The sequence below is a fragment of the Piliocolobus tephrosceles genome, chromosome 10 (genome assembly GCF_002776525.5).
Source record: "Piliocolobus tephrosceles isolate RC106 chromosome 10, ASM277652v3, whole genome shotgun sequence".
NCBI lineage: Eukaryota > Metazoa > Chordata > Mammalia > Primates > Cercopithecidae > Piliocolobus > Piliocolobus tephrosceles.
Window position 1 is genome coordinate 50,395,583 of NC_045443.1, and position 24,226 is coordinate 50,419,808.

Sequence of the window (24,226 nt, forward strand, 5' to 3'; positions counted from 1 at the left end):
CTCGCCCAGCTAGTTTTTGCATTTTTAGTAGAGACGGGGTTTCACCGTGTTAGCCAGGATGGTCTCGATCTCCTGACCTCGTGATCCGCCCATCTCGGCCTCCCAAAGTGCTGGGATTACAGGCTTGAGCCACCGTGCCCGGCCTAAAGTATGTCTTGTAAGAAGTAGAAAAGAAAGAAAAAAGAAAAAAGAAAAAAAAGCAAAACAAAAAACAACCAAAAATAAATAAATAAATAAAAAAGAATAAGCTCTCTGCCCTTGAGGAGTTTAGAATTAAGTAGGTATAATAGGCTGGGCGTGGCCAGGCATGGTGGCTCACGCCTGTAATCCTAGCACTTTGGGAGGCTGAGGCAGGTGGATCACTTGAGGTCAGGAGTTCAAGACCAGCCTGGCCAACATGGTGAAACCCCATCCCTACTAAAAATACAAAACATTAGCTGGGCATGGTGGTGGGCCCCTGTAATCCCAGCTACTTGGGAGGCTGAGGCAGGAGAATCACTTGAACCCAGGAGGGAGAGGTTGCAGTGAGCTGAGATCACGCCATTGTACTCTAGCCTGGGTGACAAGAGCGAAACTCCGTCTCAAAAAAAAAAAAAAAAATGCTGGGTATAGTGGCTCACGCCTGTAATTGTAACACATTGGGAGGCTAAGGCTGCGGAGGATCACTTGAGCTCAGGAGTTCGAGACCAACCTGGGCATCATAGTGAGACCTCATTTCTATCTTTAAAAAAAAAATTGTAGGTATAATAAAATACGTGGGGAAAAAGTCCTAGAATGCTTGCTAAACAACAGGTAAATGAACACTGATAGCTAAGGTGTAAGTAAGAGGAACTGAGTACTGTGGTGAATAATTTTGTTTTTGTTTTTGTTTTTGTTTTTGAGACAGAGTCTTGCTCTGTCACCCAGGCTGCAGTACAGTGGCAGGATCTCAGCTCACTGTAACCTCAGCTTCCCAGGTTCAAGAGATCCTCTCAAGTAGCTGGGACTACAGGCCCCCAACACCACACTGGCTAATGTTTGTATTTTCAGTAGAGACGGGGTTTCACCATGTTGGCCAGGCTGGTCTCGAACTCCTGACCTGAAGTGATCCACCTGCCTCCGCCTCCCAAAGTGTTGGGATTACAGGCGTGACCCACCACGCCCAGCCTTCTTTTCTTTCTTTTTACAAAAATAATCTTCCCTGCTAGATTCTCAACTCATAAAAGAGCTCTATGATGATGGAGAAAGATGAATTATCCAGTAGAGTTCATCAGCGACAAGCTGATAACCAATTTTGAGCTTAATTCTTTGGTGGAGGAAGGAAAGAGACAGCTGAATCTGTGTTTAGGGAAGTGGTTAGTACTTACGAAACATAAGCCATTAAAGACTGTGAAATATCCCAGGAAATGAATTTCCAGAGTTCTTCCTGCCACTCACAACTCCCACCCCACCCCACCCCACTACCCTCTCTCCCCAAAGAGCACCAGATCTTGTCTTTCTCATACAACCGATAGGAGTAAGGCTGGAAGGCAGAGAGAGAGCTGGAGGTCGCTACGGGTACTCATTTTAGTTCCCCTAGAAAACTATCTTTAAAATAATTTCGTAGGAAGTTGGGCGTGGCGGTGCACGCCCGTAGACTCAGCATTTTGGCAGGCCAAGGCGGGAGGATCACTTAAGCCCAGGAGTTCCAGGCTGCAGTGAGCTGTGATGCGCCACTGCACTCCAGCCTGTGTATCAGAGCAAGACCCTGTCAAAAAAAAAGAAAGAAAGAAAAAAGAAAGAAAAAGAAAAGCATAGAAAAAAGCATAGAAGTCTAAGCCCTTTTCTTCTAGTAAACCAAACCGCTTGAGTTCCCAACTAAGCTCTTTTTGTTATTTCTCTTCTCTTGAAACTTAAACTTTTACCTGAGCTCTGAAGATAAAGGAGGAAAAGGGGTGGCATTACCGATAGCGACTAAGCGACGGGTAGATGAGAAACAGCTCTGACTGGAAAAAAAGGGGAAACCCGCACTCCCAAGCAGCCTTAACGCACAGAGCAGCAGGACCCTCCGGGGCGCCGCGGGAGCGCGCCGCGCGGCGGGTAAACTACAACTCCCAGCGTGCCGCGCGCCCGGCGTTATGCCGCGCCCGGTGATTGGCAGTCGCGGATATTTGAAAGGAGGGGCTGGCGCGGAAAACGAAGGTTACATTTTGGATCCTCGCTGAGTACTGGTCAGGCGGGCAAGTCCTGTACTTAGGAAGGAGGGCGACCTCTGGGGCGGTAAGGCCGGAAAGGACTCGTGAGCGTGGGTACGTGCCGAAGTGAAGGGGATCCCCAGCGCTGACGCGAGGAGAGGCGGGGGTGGCTCCTGGAAGGAGTATCGGGAGGCCTTCGGACGGCCCCGGGGCGCTGAAGGGCTGGGCCGAGGCCTCTGGGGTAGCGCGGCGAGTGGTGTGGTAGTGCGGTCGGGGATCTGCCCGGAGGAAGGAAGAGGGGAATCGTCCATTTATAACGGGAGCACGGCGTCCTGGCGTGGGTTTTCTCCCCGATGAAATTTCTGGTGTGATTCTTTGCCTCCTTCCACGACCTTCAGCCCTCTTCCCTTCCTCCAGTTAGCTTCATTAACGATCTTCTCTAATCGGTCTCTTTTTCCCTAGCTCTCTGGTGTCATGAGGAACTTTAAAGGAGTCAACTTTGGGACTCTGCTAAGCAGCCAGAAGGAGGCTGAAGAGTTGCTGCCTGACTTGAAGGTGGGGGTGCTGCCTGGCCCGGGATACACCTGGCTTTCCAAACTGAGCTGTTTTGTGTTTGCCTTTTGAAGAGATGGATAAGTTGGGGACCCTCTCTGAGCAACCCTATTTCTTTCTCTACCTCTTTCCTGCCTTTGCTAGCCCCATTCATATCTTTCTCTACTTCTAGGAGTTCCTGTCCAACCCTCCAGCTGGTTTTCCCAGCAGCCGATCTGATGCTGAGAGGAGACAAGCTTGTGATGCCATCCTGAGGGCTTGCAACCAGCAGCTGACTGCTAAGCTAGCTTGCCCTAGGCATCTGGGGAGCCTGCTGGAGCTGGCAGAGCTGGCCTGTGATGGCTACTTGGTGTCTACCCCCCAGCGTCCTCCCCTCTACCTGGAACGAATTCTCTTCGTCTTATTGCGGAATGCTGCTGCACAAGGAAGCCCAGAGGCCACACTCCGCCTTGCTCAGCCCCTCCATGCCTGCTTGGTGCAGTGCTGTCGCCAGGCTGCTCCCCAGGACTATGAGGCCGTGGCTCGGGGCAGCTTTTTTCTGCTTTGGAAGGGGGCAGAAGCCCTGTTGGAACGGCGAGCTGCACTCACAGCTCGGCTGAAGGCCTTGAGCTTCCTAGTACTTTTGGAGGATGAAAGTACCCCTTGTGAGGTTCCTCACTTTGCCTCTCCAACAGCCTGTCGAGTGGTAGCTGCCCATCAGCTATTCGATGCCAGTGGCCATGGTCTAAATGAAGCAGATGCTGATTTCCTAGATGACCTGCTCTCCAGGCACGTGATCAGAGCCTTGGTGGGTGAGAGAGGGAGCTCTTCTGGGCTTCTTTCTCCCCAGAGGGCCCTCTGCCTCTTGGAGCTCACCTTGGAACACTGCCGTCGCTTTTGCTGGAGCTGCCACCATGACAAAGCCATCAGCGCAGTGGCAAAGGCTCATAGTTACCTAAGGAACACCAATCTAGCCCCTAGCCTTCAGCTATGTCAGCTGGGGGTTAAGCTGCTGCAAGTTGGGGAGGAAGGACCTCAGGCAGTGGCCAAGCTTCTGATCAAGGCATCAGCTGTCCTGAGCAAGAGTATGGAGGCACCATCACCCCCGCTTCGGGCATTGTATGAGAGCTGCCAGTTCATCCTTTCAGGCCTGGAACGAGGCACCAAGAGGCGCTATAGACTTGATGCCATTCTGACCCTCTTTGCTTTTCTTGGAGGGTACTGCTCTCTTCTGCAGCAGCTGCGGGATGATGGTGTAAGTTAAGGACCTGGAGGTAGGGTGGGGACATGGTCTGTGGACTCACTACCAGCCTAGGGTATTTGGCAAGATCTGGAAGTCCTGGCTCCCTCCTTGTTAAGCTGCTCTCTGGACTGTGCCTAGTGAGCTAGCAAGCAGCCTAGTCTATCCTCAGAGGGCAGTGGCCCTTCTGGATATCCTTCCTCGTGCTCCCTGGGCTCTGTCAGCTCTCCAGGACTCTGGCTCAGTCTTCAGCTTGGAGCCCTCTTTATCTCTGCTCCTCATACCAACCTTCTGCTTCCTTCCTCAGGTGTGTAGGGGCTCCTCCAAGCAACAGCAGTCTTTTCTTCAGATGTACTTTCAGGGACTTCACCTCTACACTGTGGTGGTTTATGACTTTGCCCAAGGCTGTCAGGTACTGTCTGGGAATCAAGGAACCTGGACTAGGCTCATAGGGTTTGGGGTTGCTCCACTGCCCTCAAACAGCTTTGGGGTTGCTTGGCTTTGGGTGTGGAGTGGATTGGAGGTCATCTTGGACCCAGCATGACTCCTCACCCTCAAACCCTTCTTGTCCCTTCAGATAGTTGATTTGACTGACCTGGCCCAACTAGTGGAGAGTTGCAAATCTACCGTTGTCTGGATGCTGGAGGCGTTAGAGGGCCTGTCGGGCCAAGAGCTGACGGACTACATGGGGATGACCGGTTAGTGCCCTGGGTCCCAGGCACAGAGTGTGGGAGGGTCATCACCCATTAGGCAGGTGAATAGTACTTGCTGCATGGTTCTGACCATTGTGAGGGTTCCTCATGATTCAAGAAGGCAGTGAAAGAAATGTTTATAAGTACCAGCTACTCTATGTTTAACACCAGTAGAGAAGTGATGAGGCTAACTTATAGCAGCAGACACTATTTATTTGACTGGAATCTAACTTGGCATTAACAGTTGTACCTAATATGCAACCTTATGACCTTTCAATATATTTGTTTAATTTCTATTTTTTTAATGTTTTCTTTTTTTCTTTCTTTCTTTCTTTTTTTTTTTTTTTTTTTGAGCTGGAGTCTAGTTCTGTCACCAGACTAGAGTACAGTGGCGCGATCTCGGCTCACTGCAACCTCCACCTCCTGGGTTCAGGCGATTCTCCTGCCTCAGCCTCCTGAGTAGCTGGGATTACAGGCATGTGCTGCCACACCCAGCTAATTTTTGTATTTTTAGTAGAGATGGGGTTTCACCGTGTTGGCCAGGATAGTTTCGGTCTCCTGACCTTGTGATCCACTCACTTCGGCCTCCCAAAGTGCTGGAATTACAGGTGTGAGCCACCGTGCCCGGCCAATGTTTTCTTTTTTTTCTTTTTCTTCACTTATCAGAATCCAGGAATCATTACAAATGACCTTTCTGTATATTTAAGTGGTTGGTGTATTTTTTTTTTTTTTTTTGAGACAAGGTCTTGCTCTGTTGCCTAGGCTGGAGTGCACTGGCACAACACAGTCTCAACCTCCTGGGCTCAAGCAATCCTCCCACCTCAGCCCCCCAAGCTCACCTTGCAAGTTCAAGTGACTCACCTGCCTCAGCCTCCCAAGTAGCTGGGACTGCAGGCATGCACCACTACGCCTGGCTGATTTCTGTATTTTTTGTAGAGACGAGGTCTCCATGTTGTCCAGACTGGTCTCGAACTCCTGGACTCAAGTGATCTGCCTGCCTTGGCCTCCCTGAAACCCTGTCTCTACTAAAAATACAAAATTAGCCAGGTAGGGTGGTGCGTGCCTGTAATCCCAGCTACTTGGGAGGCTGAGGCAGGAGAGTTGCTTGAACCTGCAAGGTGGAGATTGCAGTGAGCTGAGATTGCGCCATTGCACTTCAGCCTGGGCAACGAGGCACTCGAGCCTGGGCAACAAGAGCAAAACTCCATCTCAAAAAAAAAAGAATTCTTCCCACAGAGTACTGAAGACTGATTTTATTTATTTATTTATTTATTTATTTATTTATTTTATTTTATTTTTTTTTGAGATGGAGTCTCACTCTGTTGCCCAGGCTGGAGTGCAGTGGCCGGACCTCAGCTCACTGCAAGCTCCGCCTCCCGGGTTCACGCCATTCTCCTGCCTCAGCCTCCCGAGTAGCTGGGACTACAGGCACCCGCCACCTCGCCTGGCTAGTTTTTTGTATTTTTTAGTAGAGACGGGGTTTCACAGTGTTAGCCAGGATGGTCTCGATCTCCTGACTTCGTGATCCGCCCGTCTCGGCCTCCCAAAGTGCTGGGATTACAAGCTTGAGCCACCGCGCCCGGCCTGACTGATTTTATTTTTTCCCAATCATCTATGTTGATGGCCAAGAAGCTGCATAAATAAGTTATTATCATTTATTCATTCAGCAAGTATTTGTTGAGTATTCACTGTGTGTGATGCACTATTTTGAGTACTTGGATGTGTCAGTAAACAAAACAAAGATTCCTTCCCTCATGGAGCCACGTTCTAGTTTGGGGGAAAAGATAAACAGATTCAGTAAATAAGTGAATTATCAACATATTAGAAAGTGATAAGAAATGTGAGGGAAAAGGAAAAGTAGAGCAGGATAAGAAAGGGAATTGAGGCCGGGTGCGGTGGCTCAAGCCTGTAATCCCAGCACTTTGGGAGGCCGAGACGGGCGGATCACGAGGTCAGGAGATCGAGACCATCCTGGCTAACACAGTAAAACCCCGTCTCTACTAAAAAATAGAAAAAACTAGCCGGGCGAGGTGGCGGGCGCCTGTAGTCCCAGCTACTCGGGAGGCTGAGGCAGGAGAATGGCGTAAACCCGGGAGGCGGAGCTTGCAGTGAGCTGAGATCCAGCCACTGCACTCCAGCCCGGGCGACAGAGCAAGACTCTGTCTCAAAAAAAAAAAAAAAAAAAGAAAGGGAATTGAGAGTCTAAGGTGCATGACGGGGGGGACGTTACCACCTTAAATCAGGTGGTCAGGGTAGACCTCATTGAGAGGGTGATGTGAGCACAGGCTTGGAGGACGTGAGGGAGTTAGCCATGTGGGTTCCTGGAAAAGGATATCCCTGGCAGAAGAAACAACCAGTGCTGAGGCAGGAGGGGTTCTGGTTTGTAAAACAAGTGCAGATGGGCTGAGTGGTGTGGGTTCACCGTACTAGAATGAAGGGCATGGGCCTATTTGGAGCAGGAAGGGGACAGCCACCCCTTCCTCATTCCTAGCAGTAGGGGTTCCTGTCTGATCTGGAAGCTGCTGAGCTGACCATAGATTGAGCTAATCTCTGCTGCCTCTCCAGGCGGAGAGGGTGGTGGGAGCCATTCCTACGGTCAATTGTGCCTTTTCTCCCCTGCAGCTTCTTACACCAGTAACTTGGCCTACAGCTTTTATAGTCACAAGCTCTATACCGAGGCCTGTGCCATCTCTGAGCCGCTCTGTCAGCACCTGGGTTTGGTGAAGCCAGGCACTTATCCTGAGGTGCCTCCTGAGAAGGTACAAGGAAATGAGAGGTGCAGGAAGGGAGCTTATGTGGTCGGGGAATGGGGGGAGCAGGAAAGGGCCTAGCCAGCACCCTCCCTTCGAGTAGGGGGTTAGTAGCAGCATGTTGGCACCAGTATTTGGAGCAGTGTTTCCCAAACCTCACTGTACTGTAACTTAGTGTTTTTCTTTAGATTGACTCACTTTTTTTTTTTTTTTTTTGAGACGAGTCTCGCTTGCTCTGTCGCCCAGGCTGGAGTACAGTGGCGCCATCTCGACTCACTGCAACCTTTGCCTCCCGGGTTGAAGCAATTCTCCTGCCTTAGCCTCCCAAATAGCTGGGATTACACCCACTACCATGCCCAGCTAATTTTTGTATTTTTTGTAGAGACGGGGCTTTCACCATGTTGGTTGGCCAGGCTGGTCTCGAACTCCTGACCTCAGGTGATCTGCCTGCCTGGGCCTCCCAAAGTGCTGGGATTATAGGCTCAAGCCACCACGCTGGGCAAGAACCAGTGTTCTTAAGCAAGAATACCTGTTAACTGATGCATTGGCGGGATTGGCAAGCAAGATAGGTCATAGAGGGGCTTGGGTTTCATCTTGACTGAGATGATAAGCCTCTAAAGGATTTAAGTGGAGGCATGACAGCAGACAGGCGTTTTGGATTTCCCTGACTTTGCTGTGATGAACGGAGTGCAGGAGAAAAGACTGGGTAATCAGGCTGCTATAGTAACCTAGGCAGGGAGGGGTGGGCTGAACTGAAGCAGCTGCACAAGGGATGGAATGCAGTGGATGGGTGCAAGAAGCCAAGGATTAACCTAGTAGGTGACTGGTAGGAGGGAGAGCGAGAGAAGGGAACATCAGAGATGGCCCCACATTTCTGACTCAGGAGAAGGTAGTGCCATTTGCTGAGAAGGATTACAGGAGGAGAAGCAGGTTTTCAAGGGTGTGGATTGGAGCCTCTGAGTTGAAGGCACTCAGAGTATTTCATTTTTAGGTGTCTCCTCTCTTGGGTGGGGGTGGCTCAGGAGGCCCACCTGCCAACCCCACCCCACCATGTGGTGTATGTACCTATGCATGTACATCCCTTTCCACCATACACACTCACTGGTTCCTCTCCAGTTTGGTCTGTTCCCTTTCTCTGGTCAGTTGCACAGGTGCTTCCGGCTACAAGTAGAGAGTTTGAAGAAACTGGGTAAACAAGCCCAGGGCTGCAAGATGGTGACTTTGTGGCTGGCAGCCCTGAAACCCTATAGCCCTGAACACATGGCTGAGCCAGTCACTTTCTGGGTCCGGGTCAAGATGGATGCGTCCAGGGCTGGAGACAAGGAGCTACAGCTAAAGTGAGTTGGGGGCCAGATGCGGTGGCTCATGCTTGTAATCCCAGCACTTTGGGAAGCTGAGGCGGGTGGATCACTTGAGGTCAGGAGTTGGAGACCATGGCCAACAAGGGGAAACCCCATCTCTACTAAAAATACAAAAATTAGCTGGGTGTTGGCCGGGCACGGTGGCTGACGCCTGTAATCCCAGCACTTTGGGAGGCCAAGGCGGGTGGATCACGAGGTCAGGAGATCAAGACCATCCTGGCTAACATGGTGAAACCCTATCTCTACTAAAAATATAAAAAATTAGCCAGGCGTGGGGGCAGGCGCCTGTAATCCCAGTTACTTGGGAGACTGAGGCAGGAGAATGGCGTGAAGCCGGGAGGCGGAGGTTGCAGTGAGCCGAGATCGCTCCACTGCACTGCAGCCTGGGCGACAGAGCAAGACTCTGTCTCAAAAAAAAAAAAAATTAGATGGGCGTGATGGCGGGTGCCTGTAATCCCAGCTACTCAGGAGGCTGATGCAGGAGAATTGCTCAAACCCCTGAGGTGAAGGTTGCAGTGAGCCGAGCTCGCACCACTGCACTCCAGCCTGAGTGACAGAGGGAGACTCCGTCTCAAAAGAAAAGTGAGTTGGGAAGGGGGTCAACCATGTTTCTCCCATGGATAGAGTGGCTTTTGGTACTCATGGTCATGTCCTTTCATGTTTATGTCTGAAAAAGACAGTAATTCCTTCATTCATTAGTTATTCATTGAGTGCCTACTATATGCTAGCCACTGTGCTAAGTACTTGTGGGTATAGTGGTGACAGTGGTCTTACTTTCATGGAGGTTATATTCTACTTGGGGAGATATTTTTAAAAAGGACATTTTGTGTCTGTTCCTTTTTTTTTTTTTTTTTTTAAATAGAGACAAGGTCTCACTATGTTGTCTAGGCTGGTCTTGAACTCCCAGGCTCAAGTGATCCTCCCACCTTGGCCTCTCAAAGTGCTAGGATTACAGGCATGAGCCAATGCACCCAGACTTCACGTATGCTCTATGAAGACAACTAAACAGTGATTTGCCAAAAGAGGGAGCAACTTTAGGTAGGTTATTCAGGAAAGCCCTTTTTGAAGAAGTGACAGATGAGACCTGAGGATGTGAAGGAATCTACTCTATAAAGATCTCAGGGAGCCTGGGCAACATAGTGAGACCTTGTCCCTACTTAAAAAAAATTAGCCGAATGTGGTGGCATGAACCTATAGTCTATTTACACTTAATTAGGAGACTGAAGTGGGAGCAAGGAAGAGCCTGGAAGATCAAGGCTGCAGTGAACCGTGATCACGCTATTGCACTCCAGCCTGGACAATAGAGTGAGACTGTCTGAAAAAAAAAAAAACCTCAGGGAAGAGAATTCCTTGCAGAGAGAGTAGTAAATACAGGCCGGGCGCGGTGGCTCAAGCCTGTAATCCCAGCACTTCGGGAGGCCGAGACGGGCGGATCACGAGGTCAGGAGTTCGAGACCATCCTGGCTAACACGGTGAAACCCTGTCTCTACTAAAAAATACAAAAAGCTAGCCGGGCGAGGTGGCGGGCGCCTGTAGTCCCAGCTACTTGGGAGGCTGAGGCAGGAGAATGGCGTAAACCTGGGAGGTGGAGCTTGCAGTGAGCTGAGATCCGGCCACTGCACTCCAGCCCGGGTGACAGAGTGAGACTCCGTCTCAAAAAAAAAAAAAAAAAAAAAGTAGTAAATACAAAGGTTGCAAGGTGGGAACAAACTTGGGACCATGCTTGAGAAAGCCAGCATGCTGGGGGTAGTAGAATAGGAGTATAGGTTGGAGAGCCATATGGAATGGAGGTGGTCAAGGTGGGAAGAGGCCAGGTCACACAGGGCCTTATAGGCCATGGTCAGGGCTTTGGAAATGATTCCTAGTGGGAGCCCGCTGCAGTTTGTTAAACAGAGGAGCAATGCAATCTGATTTAGATTTTTAAAGCCATGACTGGAAACTTACTGAGCTTTCAGCAAGCCAAGGCTGGGGCTCCTCAGCATGGGAGCAGAGGCTATATGCCTTCTGGGCTCCACCCTGGTGCTGAGCATGCCCTCTCTCAGGACTCTGCGAGACAGCCTAAGTGGCTGGGACCCGGAGACCCTGGCCTTCCTGCTGAGGGAGGAGTTGCAGGCCTACAAGTCTGTGCGGGCTGACACTGGACAGGAACGCTTCAACATCATCTGTGACCTCCTGGAGCTGAGCCCTGAGGAGACACCAGCCGGGGCCTGGGCACGAGCCACCCACCTGGTAGAACTGGCTCAGGTGCTCTGCTACCATGACTTTGCCCAGCAGACCAACTGGTAAGGAGTAGTAGCTGCGGAGGCCACTCTTGCTCCTTGCCCTAGGTCCTCTCACACTCTTCAGAACCAGTTTCCCTCTCCACATCCCTGAATGCTCCCTTCATCTTGTGGCCATGGGAGCACATGCAAAGGGTGAGGCCAGCTGTTCTGCAGCCAGCCCTTCCCAGGGCACTGTGGCAGGTACTCATAGTAGGCCCAGCTTAAGCATATCTTCTCCCTGCAGCTCTGCTCTGGATGCTGTCCGGGAAGCCCTGCAGCTTCTGGAGTCTGTGAGACCTGAGGCCCAGGCCAGAGATCAGCTTCTGGACGATAAAGCACAGGCCTTGCTGTGGCTTTACATCTGTACTCTGGAAGCCAAAATGCAGGAAGTGAGTGTGGCTGCTGTGGGGCTCAGTAGAACTGGGTGTAGGAATTATTGTCCCTGGGCCCCCAACAAGTTGGTATCAGCCCTTTTTTTGTTTTGTTTTTATTTTTAGAGATGGGGGTCTCTCTGTTGCCCAGGCTGGTCTTGAACCGGGCTCAAACAATCCTCCCACCTCAGCCTGCCGAGTAGCCAGGACTATAGGCCCACACCACTGTGCCCTGTTTTATACTCCAATCTTCCCATCCAGGGTATCGAGCGGGATCGGAGAGCCCAGGCTCCTGGTAACTTGGAGGAATTTGAAGTCAATGACCTGAACTATGAAGATAAACTCCAGGAAGATCGTCTCCTATACAGTAACATTGCCTTCAACCTGGCTGCAGATGCTGGTGAGGGGTAAATGGAGTATGGCATGGGCATCTCCATGGTTTCCTAAGAGTGGAACAGGGACCCCTGGTGAGAGAGAGCCTGACCTTATAGAGTAGGAGGTTGTGGAAGCAGTGGGAGGTTGATGTAAAGGGCAGAGGATGTTATGGAGGAAGGCAAGTTCTCTCCAGATTGCCCATGCTGAGACAGCAGTCATTTTCTTCTGGCTTAACAGCTCAGTCCAAATGCCTGGACCAAGCCCTGGCCCTGTGGAAGAAGCTGCTTACGAAGGGGCAGGCCCCAGCTGTACGGTGTCTCCAGCAGACAGCAGCCTCACTGCAGATCCTAGCAGCCCTCTACCAGCTGGTGGCAAAGGTAATGAGGTGGGGCATTTAGGGGGACCCATATAAATAAGGACTAAACCAGAAACAGCTCCTTCACCTTCTTTGGCCTGTGAGCCTGCTGAGAAGCCATGAAAGCCAGTGATGAAGCACAGGCCTGTATCACCAGTCTTATTTTAAATCCAAGCTCCCTCATTGTGTATGGCCTCGGGCAAGTTGCTTAACTTTCTAAGCCCAAGTTTCCTTATCTCTAAAATGGGGGACATACGACTGCCTCATGGCGTTATGATTCCGTGCGGCAGTGCATGGAAGAGGTATAGTGTAAATGGTGTGCTGAAATGTTAGCTTTAGTCTGGGCATCATAGCGAAACCCCATCTCTACAAGAAATAAAAAAAATATAGCCTGGTGCGGTGACATGTGCCTGTAATCCCAGCTACTCAGGTGGCTGAGGCAGGAGAATCCCTTGAGCCAGAAGGTGGAGGTTGCAGTGGGCTAAGATCGCGCCACTGCACTCCAGCCTGGGGGACAGAGCAAGACACTGTTTCATTAAAAAAAAAAAAAAGTTAGCTTTAATTATTAGATGATTTGTTACCTATCAGAAAAATACATAGATGCCTTTATACACAATCTTACATTCTTACATTGTTATGTGTGCCTCTTTTTTTTTTTGAGATGGAGTCTCACTCTATAGCCCAGGCTGGAGTGCAGTGGCGCAATCTGGGCTCACTGCAACTTCCACCACCTGGGTTCAAGTGATTCTTCTGCCTCAGCCTCCCGAGTAGCTGGGACTATAGGCGTGCAACCATGCCTGGCTACTTTTTTGCATTTTTAGTATAGACAGGGTTTTACCATATTGGCCAGGCTGGTCTTGATCTCCTGACCTCAGGTGATCCACCCGCCCCAGCCTCCAAAAGTGCTGGGATTACAGGCATGAGCCACTGTGCCCAACTTTTTTTCCCCCCCGAGATAGTCTTGCTCTGTCACCCAGGCTGGAGAGCAGTGGCGTGATCTCAGCTCATTGCATCCTCTGCCTCCTGGGTTCAAGCGATTCTCCTGGCTCACTCAGCCTCCTGAGCAGCTGGGATTACAGGCGCATACCACCACACCCAGCTAATTTTGTATCATTGGTAGAGATGGGGTTTCACCGTGTTGGCCAGGCTGGCCTCGAACTCCTGATCTCAGGTGACCCGCCTGCCTCAGCCTCTCAAACTGCTGGGGTTATAGGCATAAGCCACTGTGCCTGGCCTATAAGGCCATGTACATTCTTATTTCAGGGAGTTTCACAAACTTCCTGAAGCTCTACCCTAGACTCCAATTAGGAAACTTAGAAAAAAAAAAAAAAGCCATTATACATGCTGTTAACTGTGAGCATTAGACCATATTTCTAGCAGGGGAAGCTACCTCAGCCCTAGATTTGAGTCTTGGTTCTGCCACATACCTTTATGTGAACTTAGACAAGCAACCCATGTGAGTCTTAACTTCCTGTACTGTAAAATTGGGATTAGAGTTGTTATGAGGGTTAAATGCACTGATGCATGTAAGCCTTGGCACAGTGCCTGGCACATAGTAAGAACTCAGAAAATCCTGGCTATTGATGATGAATGGCATCTAGGCTTTAAAACAGTAGGGGCAGGGTGATGATTACTTCATCTGGGTAACCACATTCCACCCAGGCCCTGAGGTCAAACTACAGTCCAAGGTCCCAAAGGGCTGGGGAGCAGAGGGTAGAAATGGAGGCTTGAGCAGGGGTGAAGTAAACTTTGGCTGCTCTTGCTGACCAGCCCATGCAGGCTCTGGAGGTCCTCCTGCTGCTACGGATTGTCTCTGAGAGACTGAAGGACCACTCGAAGGCAGCTGGCTCCTCCTGCCACATCACCCAGCTCCTCCTGACCCTCGGCTGTCCCAGCTATGCCCAGGTGAGTGCCCAACCAGCCTAGTCTGGAGACTGCAGGGGGCCCGTAGCTTTAGAGGCCCACCTCTTTTCTGAGAAGACAGGATATCAAAGGGGCAGCTTCTCAGCCTTTTACCACCACAATTGGCTGGAGAATTGTGGAGTGTGGAGCAGTTGGAGGCGGCTGTAAGAAGGGGAGTCATCTTTGTCCTTCCTGCAAAACCAGTTGTTCATTAAGTTTACAGACTGCTGCAGGAATATACCGCCAGTCTTGTATTTCCTGACTGGTTCTGTTGCCCTAGTTGATGCTTCATTGCTCACATAAGGCTATCACAGTGTCTCCTGGTTGGTCTCCTTGGCCTCCAGTTTCTCCCTGTTCTACTTCATCTTAATGACCACTGGTAGGCACAGGTGTGATCTAATCTCTTTCCTGCTTAACCCTTTTCCCTTTTGCCCCAAGAATACTTGCCAGTGCTTATGGTTGCAGTGTTTACCCCTGGATAACTTTGCCACGAAATATCTCACTCTTATTATTTTCGCATCACTCTAGTATATTGACTTTGAAAACAGAAGACATGATTCTGTTTACAGCATTCTGTTTTTAGTGGTGTCATTTCCATTCACAAAATATAGTAATTCTTTTTTTTTTGAGTTCAAGCAATTCTCCTGCCTCAGTCTCCCGAGTAGCTGGGATTACAAGCACCTGCCACAATGCCTGGCTAATTTTTGTATTTTTAGTAGAGATGCAGTTTCACCACGTTGGCCAGGCTGGTCTCAAACCCCTGAGCTCAGGTGATCTGCCTGCCTTGGCCTCCCAAAGTGCTGGGATTATAGGCGTGAGCTACCGCATCTGGCCAAAATATAGTAATTCTTTTTTTTTTTTTTTTGAGGTGGAGTCTCGCTCTGTCGCCCAGGCTGGAGTGCAGTGGCGCAATCTTGGCTCACTGCAACCTCTGCCTCCTGGGTTCAAACAAGTCTCCTGCCTCAGCCTCCCGAGTAGCTGGGATTTCAGGCACGCACCACCACGCCCAGCTAATTTTTATTGTGTTTTTAGTAGAGATGGGATTTCACCATATTGGTCAGGCTGCTCTCGAACTCCTGACCTTGTGATCCACCTGCCTCGGCCTCCCAAAGTGCTGGGATTACAGGCATGAGCCACTGTGCCCAGCAGCCTGCTTGTTTTTTAAAATTTATTTTATTCATGTTTTGAGACAGGGTGTCACAGTGTTGCCCAGGCCAGAGTACAGTAGCATGATCATGGCTCACGGCAGCTTTGACCTTCTGCACTCAAGTGATCCTCCCACACCACCTTCCTGAGTAGCTGGGATTACAGGTACATGCCACCACACCTGGCTAATTTTTAAATGTTTTGTAGAGACAGAGTCTCACTATGTTGCCCAGGCTGGTCTTGAACTCCTGGGCTCAAGTGATCCTCCCGCCTCAGCCTCCCAAAGTGCTGATATTACAGGCATGAGCCACTGTGCCCAGCTACTGCTTACTCTGTATATAGCTTTAATCTAAAAGTGGTTAACCAGGCTGGGCGCAGTGGCTCACACCTGTAATCCCAGCATTTTGGGAGGCCGAGGTAGGCAGATCACCTGAGGTCGGGAGTTCAAGACCAACCTGACCAACATAGAGAAACCCATCTCTACTAAAAATATAAAATTAGCTGGGCATGGTGGAGTATGCCTGTAATCCCAGCTACTTGGGAGGCTGAGGCAGGAGATCACTTGAACCCTGGAGGCGGAGGTTGCAGTGAGTCGAGATCATACCATTGCACTCCAGCCTGGGCAACAAGAGCGAAACTCCATGCCAAAAAAAAAAAAAGTGGTTAACCAAGTGTTAAATGCACAATTTAGAGAGTGAATCAATAACTCCTATGCAGATTATAATATCTGAAATAATATAATATTTATTGGACATGTTGAGCATTTTGTTTATAAATGCTTTACTCCACTTTTTTTTTTTTTTTGAGGCAGAGTCTCGCTCTGTCGCCCGGGCTGGAGTACTGTGGCCGGATCTCAGCTCACTGCAAGCTCCGCCTCCCGGGTTTACACCATTCTCCTGCCTCAGCCTCCGGAGTAGCTGGGACTACAGGCGCCCGCCACCTCGCCCGGCTAGTTTTTTTGTATTTTTTAGTAGAGACGGGGTTTCACTGTGTCACCCAGGCTGGAGTACATTTCTGGACCCCCCGATCCCTGCAACCTCTGCCTCGGGTTGAAGTGATTCTCCTGCCTCAGCCTCCTGAGTAGCTGGGATTACAGCGCGTGCCACCACGCCTGGCTAATTTTTGTATTTTTAGTAGAGACGGGCTGTCACCATGTTGGCCAGGCTGGTCTTGAACTCCTGACCTCAGGTGATCCGCCCACCTTGGCCTCCCAAAGTGCTGGGATTACAGGCGTGAGCCATGCAGTCGCCCTTATTTACTCCACTTTCGTTTGAAGAGTGTGGCTGCCTTTCCTCATGCGCCCTCTGATTGCTTCCTTAGTTATACCTGGAAGAGGCAGCATCGAGCCTGAAGCATCTTGATCAGACCACTGACACATACCTGCTCCTTTCCCTGACCTGTGATCTACTTCGAAGTCAACTCTACTGGACTCACCAGAAGGTATTTCTCACTTTCTTCATCTCCGAAGGCCCTGGGTATTAGAAAGAATTTAGGATTTTCTTGATATTTGCCTGGCTTTTGAGATTTCCCTGGAGCTAGGCAGAATGTTCCCAACCCTGAGAGGCAGGCATATTTCCTAGCCTTGCCCTCGCCAGCGACTTGCTCATCAGTCCTCCTCTGGTAGAGATACAGTCCTTTTCCTTCTTCAAGGGCAAGGGGCAAAGTCTGTCCTGTGACGAAAAGCTGGGACAACAGTGATCCTGGGAAGGCATGGGAGCTCTGGACTAGAAATCCAGGGGATCGCAAAGACTTGAGTTTTCTCCCAAACTAGTTGTGTGACTTGGGCATGTCTTCTACCCTCTCATGCTCTAGTTTCTTCTCTACGTTTTTATCATTCCTAAATTGGTGGACAAGTCACTGGTGAGGGCAAAGCTAGGAACTGTTACTGCTTCTCAGGATCAGGAACGTTCTGCCTAGCTCCAGGGAGATCTCGAAAGCCAGGCAAATACTCAGAAAATTCTAAAATCTTTCTAATACCCAGGGCCGTCAGGGATGGGGCCACGTAATCTCCAGGGCCTCTCAAGCTCTGAAGTGCCTGTCTGACTCCACTTACTTCCTCCTCTGGCCCCTTCTCTCCTTTAGGCGACCGAGGGCGTCTCTCTGCTACTGTCTGTGCTTCAGGATCCTGCCCTCCAGAAGTCCTCCAAGGCTTGGTACTTGCTGCGTGTCCAGGCCCTGCAGTTGGTGGCAGCTTACCTTAGCCTCCCGTCAGACAGCCTCTCACATTCCCTGTGGGAGCAGCTCTGTGCCCAAGGTGAAAGAATAGGGTGGATGGCCCCCTTTGGATGACGTGTATGGTTTGTCTGCTGTCAGCTCTTCTCAAACCTCATCCCCTCTGCCAGCTGTGTGGCCCAGCCTACCTAGAACCTGCACAGAGTAGGCTTGGGATAGCAGATGGGTTTCAGTTTGCCTGCTGACTCTAAACAATTGGTGACTGACTGCCTGGAATACTAGGCTGAAAGGACTTTTTTTTTTTTTTTTTTTTTCCTGAGGTGGAGTTTCACTCTTGTTGCCCAGGCTGAAGTGCAATGGTGCAATCTCAGCTCACTGCAACCTCCGCCTCCCGGGTTCAAGCGACTCTCCTGCCTCAGTCTCCTGAGTAGCTGGGATTACTGACATGCGCCACTACGCCCAGCTAATTTTTGTATTCTTAGTAGAGATGGGGTTTTACCATGTTGGCCAGGCTGATCTCGAACTCCTGACCTCAGGTGATCCGTCTGCCTCAGCCTCCCAAAATGCTGGGATTACAGGCTTGGACCACTGCGCCCAGCCAGCTGAAAGGATTTTGAGACCCCATGGGATCTCAGAGGGAAGGCGTTATGAGATTGATTAGCTCTGCCTGCCTAAATGCAGAAGGAAGCATGGGAAGCAGGCTTTGCTGCCTTAGCAGCTGAAGGTGGTGAAGTTCTGGCTGCATCCTCTCCCTTCTTTGCCACACCCACCACAGGCTGGCAGACACCTGAGGTAGCTCTCATAGACTCTCATAAGCTCCTCCGAAGCATCATCGTCCTGCTGATGGGCAGTGACATCCTCTCAACTCAGAAAGCAGCTGTGGAGACATCGTTTCTGGACTATGGTGAGTCTGGGGAGGACAGCAGGGCCCTGTTGGAATGGATAGGCTATATGAGAGGGCTGCAGTTTTTTCTCCAGAGGATCCACACTGTGGCTGAGTGATGGTTGTCTTGTCTCTTTTGCTACAGGTGAAAATCTGGTACAAAAATGGCAGGTTCTTTCAGAGGTGCTGAGCTGCTCAGAGAAGCTGGTCTGCCACCTGGGCCGCCTGGGTAGTGTGAGTGAAGCTAAGGCCTTTTGCTTGGAGGCCCTAAAACTTACAACAAAGCTGCAGATACCACGCCAGTGAGTACAGGGCCAGAGGATATGGCAATGATGGCACCAGAGTGCCATGCACCCTTGAACATGGATTCCAAACTGTTCCACAGATTACATGCTATGTTTAGATGCATTTGTGGAAAAAGGCATTCCACAGCTAAATAAGTGGGAAATGCTGAGTTAATCAAGGTTAGATGTTTTTATTTCCCGTAGGACTCTCGTGTCCTTCAGTATGTGGATATACCTTGCAAATCTCCAAAAGGGAGATCTAGTGTACAGTGTTTCCCTAAGAATGTTTTCCCACAGGATCCTTTTTTTTTTTTTTGAGACAGAGTCTCGCCCTGTCCCCCAGGCTGGAGTGCAGTGGTGCAATCTCAGCTCACTGCAAGCTCCGCCTCCCAGGTTCACGCCATTCTCCTGCCTGAGCCTCCTGAGTAGCTGGGACTACAGGTGCCTGCCACCACGCCCAGCTAATTGTTTTGTATTTTTAGTAGAGACAGGGTTTCACAGGGTTTCATCCTGTTAGCCAGGATGGTCTTGATCTCCTGACCTCGTGATCCGCCCACCTCAGCTTCCCAAAGTGCTGGGATTACAGGCATGAGCCACTGCGCCCAGCCTCCCACGGATCCTTTTATTGAGGAATGCAGTTTGGGAAATCCTGTCCCAAGGCACAAGGAGAGTTGGGATTAGAGAGAAGAGTAGAGGGTTTTTCCCCAGGGAGCCTTTAAGTCAGCTTAAGGGAGTGAATGCCTTTTGGAGGCAGGGAAGGACTGAGGAAGCTCAGCCTGGGAAAGAAACAAAGAGAAAGACTCTCCAGGAAAACAAAGGATTCCTCTGATTGGTTCTCCTCTCCTCTCTCAACAAGGTGTGCCCTGTTCCTGGTGCTGAAGGGCGAGCTGGAGCTGGCCCGCAATGACATTGATCTCTGTCAGTCAGACCTGCAGCAGGTTCTGTTCTTGCTTGAGTCTTGCACAGGTGAGCAGCCATGTCCCCATGCCCATAGGCCGTGCTGAAATGGCACATACTACAGCACATCTTTCTGTGTAAAGGTTTCGTTGCCTTTTTTTTATTTTTGAGACAGTCTCGCTTTATCACCCAGGCTGGAGTGCAGTGGTGTGATCTTGGCTCACTGCAACCTCTGCCTCCCAGGTTCAAGTGATTCTCCTGCCTCAGTCTCCCCAGTAGCTGGGACTATAGGCATGCGCCACCATGCCCGGATAATTTTTTCTTATTTGTAGTAGAGACGAGGTTTTACCATGTTGGCCAGCTTGGTTTTGAACTCCTGACCTCAGGTGATCCACCCGCCTCGGCCTCCTAAAGTGCTGGAATTACAGGCATGAGCCACCGTGTCCAGCCTTTGTTCCCTTTTTAATCAGATACTGACTTCTGGTCCCAGGGCAGCATTCCCTTGACTTTAGTCCAACCATTGGTCTCCTTTAGACAGCCTGTCCCAGACTTACCCTAGTTCTAGTTTTCAGTGCTTCCTAATACATTTTGGCTATTTAAATTTGATTTAGATAATATTTAGGGCCAGGCTTGGTGGCTCATGCCTGTAATCCCAGCACTTTGGAAGGCCAAGGCAGGCAGATCACGAGGTCAGGAGTTCGAGATCAGCCTGGCCAACATAGTGAAACCCCATCTCTACTAATACAAAAATTAGCCAGGTGTGGTGGCGGGCACCTGTAATCCCAGCTACTCGGAAGGCTGAGGCAGGAGAATCACTTGAACCCAGGAGGCAGAGGTTGCAGTGAGCAAGATCGCACCATTGCACTCCAGTCCGGGCGACAGTGTGAGACTCTGACCCCCCCAAAAAAAAGAAAGATAATATTTAGAATTCAGGTCCTCAGTCACACTAGCCACACTTCATGTGCTCATTAGCCACATGGCTAGTGGCTACCGTATTGAGTAGCACGAACATCCTCAGGAGGGCTGAAGCTAATCATAAAACATTGCATTTATGGCACATTTCGTCTCCTCAATCACATATACTTCTAGTATTTCATTTCCCCCAAACTAGACCCCATAAAGCTGGGTGGGAGCATAGATTATTTTCATTTGTTAAATGAGAAAGTTGAGAAGTCAATGTTTGGGGCCAGGACCACAGGGTAGGAGGCAGGATTCAGGTGTGGGCCTGTTGGGGCCAGCCTGCTCTTCTCAGCCATGTGGCCCCTGAGCTGCAGGTGTGGGGGCTTTGTGGCCTGCATTTAATCCACTGTTGGTTGGAAAGAAAACATTAAAGATTTTACCTCCTAGGCGGGTGGATCACAAGGTCAGGAGATTGAGACCATCCTGGCTAACACTGTGAAACTCCATCTCCACTAAAAAATACAAAAAACTAGCCGGGCGTAGTGCCGGGCGCCTGTAGTCCCAGCTACTCGGGAGGCTGAGGCAGGAGAATGGCATGAACCCAGGAGGCGGAGCTTGCAGTGAGCCGAGATCACGCCACTGCACTCCAGCCTCGGCAACAGAGCAAGACTCCATCTCAAAAAAAAAAAATTTTTTTTTACCTAAAAAATAAGCCATACTAATATTTGATATGTTATACAGTAATACATATATATATACATGTACATATATAAAACACGTATATTAGAGAGTTGGGCCCCAAAGTCACTTAGGAAGTGCTTGATGCCATTTCTCCCCATTTTATAATTCTTGTTCTGCTTTCTCCCCAGAGTTTGGTGGGGTGACTCAGCACCTGGACTCTGTGAAGAAGGTCCACCTGCAGAAGGGGAAGCAGCAGGCCCAGGTCGCCTGTCCTCCACAGCTCCCAGAGGAGGAGCTCTTCCTAAGAGGCCCTGCTCTAGAGCTGGTGGCCACTGTAGCCAAGGAGCCTGGCCCCATAGCACCTTCTACAAATTCCTCCCCAGACTTGAAAACCAAGCCCCAGCCCATACCCAACTTCCTGTCCCATTCACCCACCTGTGACTGCTCGCTGTGTGCCAGCCCTGTCCTCACAGCAGTCTGTCTGCGCTGGGTATTAGTCACGGCAGGGGTGAGGCTGGCCATGGGCCACCAGGCCCAGGGTCTGGATCTGCTGCAGGTCGTGCTGAAGGGCTGCCCTGAAGCTACCGAGCGCCTCACCCAAGCTTTCCAAGCTTCCCTGAATCATAAAACACCCCCCTCCTTGGTTCCAACCCTCTTGGATGAGATCTTAGCTCAAGCATACACACTGTTGGCATTGGAGGGCCTGAGACAGCCATCAAACAAGAGCCTGCAGAAGGTTCTAGAGTCAGGGCTGAAGTTTGTAGCAGCACGGATACCCCAGCTAGAGCCCTGGCGAGCCAGCCTGCTCTTGATTTGGGCCCTCACAAAGCTAGCTGGCCTCAGCTGCTGTACTACCCAACTTTTTGCAAGCTCCTGGGGCTGGTGGCCACCATTAATAAAAAGTGTCCCTGGCTCAGAGCCCTCTAAGACTCAGAGCCAAAAACGTTCTGGACGAGGGCGCCAACAGGTAGCCTCTGCTCCCCTGCGCCTCAATAATACCTCTCAGAAAGGTCTGGAAGGTAGAGGACCGCCCTGCACACCTAGACCCCCAGGCCGGATCAGGCAAGCTGGCCCTCATGTCCCCTTCACCGTGTTTGAGGAAGTCTGCCCTACAAAGAGCACGCCTGAAGTTCCCCAGGCCCCCAGAGTACAACAGAGAGCCCAGACGCGCCTCAAGGTGAGGTGGGACTGTTGCTAGGTGGTGGTGATGGTGTTGGATGGGGTTATTCCTGGAGGAGAATGTTTTATAGAGCAGGTGTCCCTGTGGAATAGCGGGGTCCCCAGGGCCTAGTGGAACCTTAATCTCCTGCTATCTGCAGTACCCCAACATCTTGCTTTTTTGTTTGTTTTTTGTTGTTTCTCTGTTTTTGTTTTTGTTTTTTTTTTTTGAGACGGAGTCTCACTCTGTCGCCCAGGCTGGAGAGCAGTGGCGCAATCTCAGCTCACTGCAAGCTCTGCCTCTCGGGTTCACACCATTCTCCTGCCTCAACCTCCCAAGTAGCTGGGACTACAGGCACCTGCCACCACGCCCGGCTAATTTTTTGTATTTCAGTAGAGATGGGGTTTCACTGTGTTAGCCAGGATGGTCTTGATCTCCTGACTTCGTGATCCGCCCACCTCGGCCTCCCAAAGTGCTGGGATGCTGGGATTACAGGTGTGAGCAGCCACCGCGCCCGGCCTTTTTTTTTTTTGAGACGGAGTCTCATTCCGTCACCCAGGCTGGAGTGCAGTGGTGCTATCTCGGCTTACTGCAATCTCCACCTCCTGGGTTAAAGCAATTCTGCCTCAGCCTCCTGAGCAGCTGGGATTACAGGCAGGTGCCACCACACCCAGCTTATTTATATATTTTTAGTAAAGATGGGGTTTCACCATGATGGCCAGGCTGGTCTCGAACTCCTGACCTCAGGTGATCCTCCTGCCTCAGCCTCCCAAAGTGCTGGGATTACAGACATGAACCACTGCGCCAGGACAACATCTTTCACAGCAAGACCTAGTTCCAAGTCTCCCTTTGCTTCAGACAGAGACATTTTCCTTAACTTTAACGTTCCTTTTACCTTTTCATCCCACTTTCTGTTCCCTCATTTTCTCCCTCCTACCCCTTCCCCTTCCAAGAGTCGCTGCCCTTCATCTAGAGTGTTGGGTGTCATGTGGGAAGTTAGTTCTGAAATCTTTCATGGTCCTGTGGGACATTGCTTGATGGTGCCTCCACTGCGCCACCTGCTGTCACAAGGTGTCTTGTCACTGAAGACCTCTTGGCCCTTCACCCTTTCCCTCTGATCTCAGGTGAACTTCAATGAAGACAGTGACTTGGAAGACCCTGTCTCAGCTGAGGCCTGGCTGGCAGAGGAGCCTAAGAGACGGGGCACTGCTTCCCGGGGCCAGGGGCGAGCAAGGAACGTCCTGAGCCTAAAGACAGATGCCGTGGTTGCCCCAGGTAGTGCCCCTGGGAATCCTGGCCTGAGTGGCAGGAGCCGGAGAGCCAAGAAGGTGGCATCAAGACATTGTGAGGAGCAGCGTCCCCAGAGGGCCAGTGACCAGGCCAGGCCTGGCCCTGAGATCATGAGGACCATCCCTGAGGAGGAACTGACTGACAACTGGAGAGAAATGAGCTTTGAGATCCTCAGGGCCTCTGATGGGGAAGACTCAGCCTCAGGTAAGACAGCAAGGGTGAGATGGAAGGTGCATGTTTTGGGGGTTTGTTCTGGGGCAAAGCACAAGCAGTAAGTGCTTCCAAGGAAGTACAGGAAGAATGCTCTTTTGCTGACTCTAAGGGAGTGGATTACAGAAGGAAGAACAAAGAGAATGGCAGGGGGAGGGAGCACTGTGAAAAAGGCCTGCTCTCTCCCCAGGTAGGAAGGCTCCAGCGCCGGACCCTGAGGCAGCTTCTGGAGAATGGGAGCTGCTGAGGCTGGATTCCAGCAAGAAGGAGCTGCCCAGGCCATGCCCAGACAAGGAGAGTGACAAGGACCTTGGTCCTCAGCTCCGGCTCCCCTCAGCCCCCATAGCCACTGGTGAATATGCGACCCCTGACGTTGGTCACTTTGAGAGGGCTGAGCTTCTAGAACTCTTGACCCCTCTGTCTTTCCAGGATCTGATCTGGATCCAGTAGCCTGTGAACCTGTGTTTGAACCCCAGCACTCTGTCTATGAGCTGTGTGCAGGTCACTTAACTTCTCCAAGCTTCTATTCCTTCTGTAAAAATGGGGTTTAGGGGGCACGGTGGAGTGAGTTGATGCCTGTTAGTTGCATGGCACCTCATTTGGCATGCTGCTC

General features: G+C 50.7%; 1 protein-coding gene across 1 annotated transcript in view; it reads left to right on the plus strand.

Moving 5' to 3' along the window:
- Window positions 1-2,165: 2,165 nt before the first annotated feature.
- Window positions 2,166-24,226, plus strand: part of ESPL1 (extra spindle pole bodies like 1, separase) — a 33,895-nt gene continuing 11,834 nt past the window's right edge. Inside the window, exons 1-20 of the mRNA XM_023210989.3 lie at window positions 2,166-2,238; window positions 2,616-2,708; window positions 2,878-3,939; window positions 4,232-4,336; window positions 4,502-4,622; window positions 7,239-7,375; window positions 8,510-8,703; window positions 10,770-11,009; window positions 11,233-11,377; window positions 11,621-11,759; window positions 11,972-12,111; window positions 13,860-13,994; window positions 16,458-16,577; window positions 17,220-17,391; window positions 18,085-18,213; window positions 18,338-18,494; window positions 19,333-19,442; window positions 21,143-22,131; window positions 23,238-23,607; window positions 23,804-23,965. Coding sequence (XP_023066757.2) covers window positions 2,628-2,708; window positions 2,878-3,939; window positions 4,232-4,336; window positions 4,502-4,622; window positions 7,239-7,375; window positions 8,510-8,703; window positions 10,770-11,009; window positions 11,233-11,377; window positions 11,621-11,759; window positions 11,972-12,111; window positions 13,860-13,994; window positions 16,458-16,577; window positions 17,220-17,391; window positions 18,085-18,213; window positions 18,338-18,494; window positions 19,333-19,442; window positions 21,143-22,131; window positions 23,238-23,607; window positions 23,804-23,965 — 4,708 coding nt within the window. The 5' untranslated portion in view covers window positions 2,166-2,238; window positions 2,616-2,627. The remainder of the gene's footprint in view (window positions 2,239-2,615; window positions 2,709-2,877; window positions 3,940-4,231; window positions 4,337-4,501; window positions 4,623-7,238; window positions 7,376-8,509; window positions 8,704-10,769; window positions 11,010-11,232; window positions 11,378-11,620; window positions 11,760-11,971; window positions 12,112-13,859; window positions 13,995-16,457; window positions 16,578-17,219; window positions 17,392-18,084; window positions 18,214-18,337; window positions 18,495-19,332; window positions 19,443-21,142; window positions 22,132-23,237; window positions 23,608-23,803; window positions 23,966-24,226) is intronic.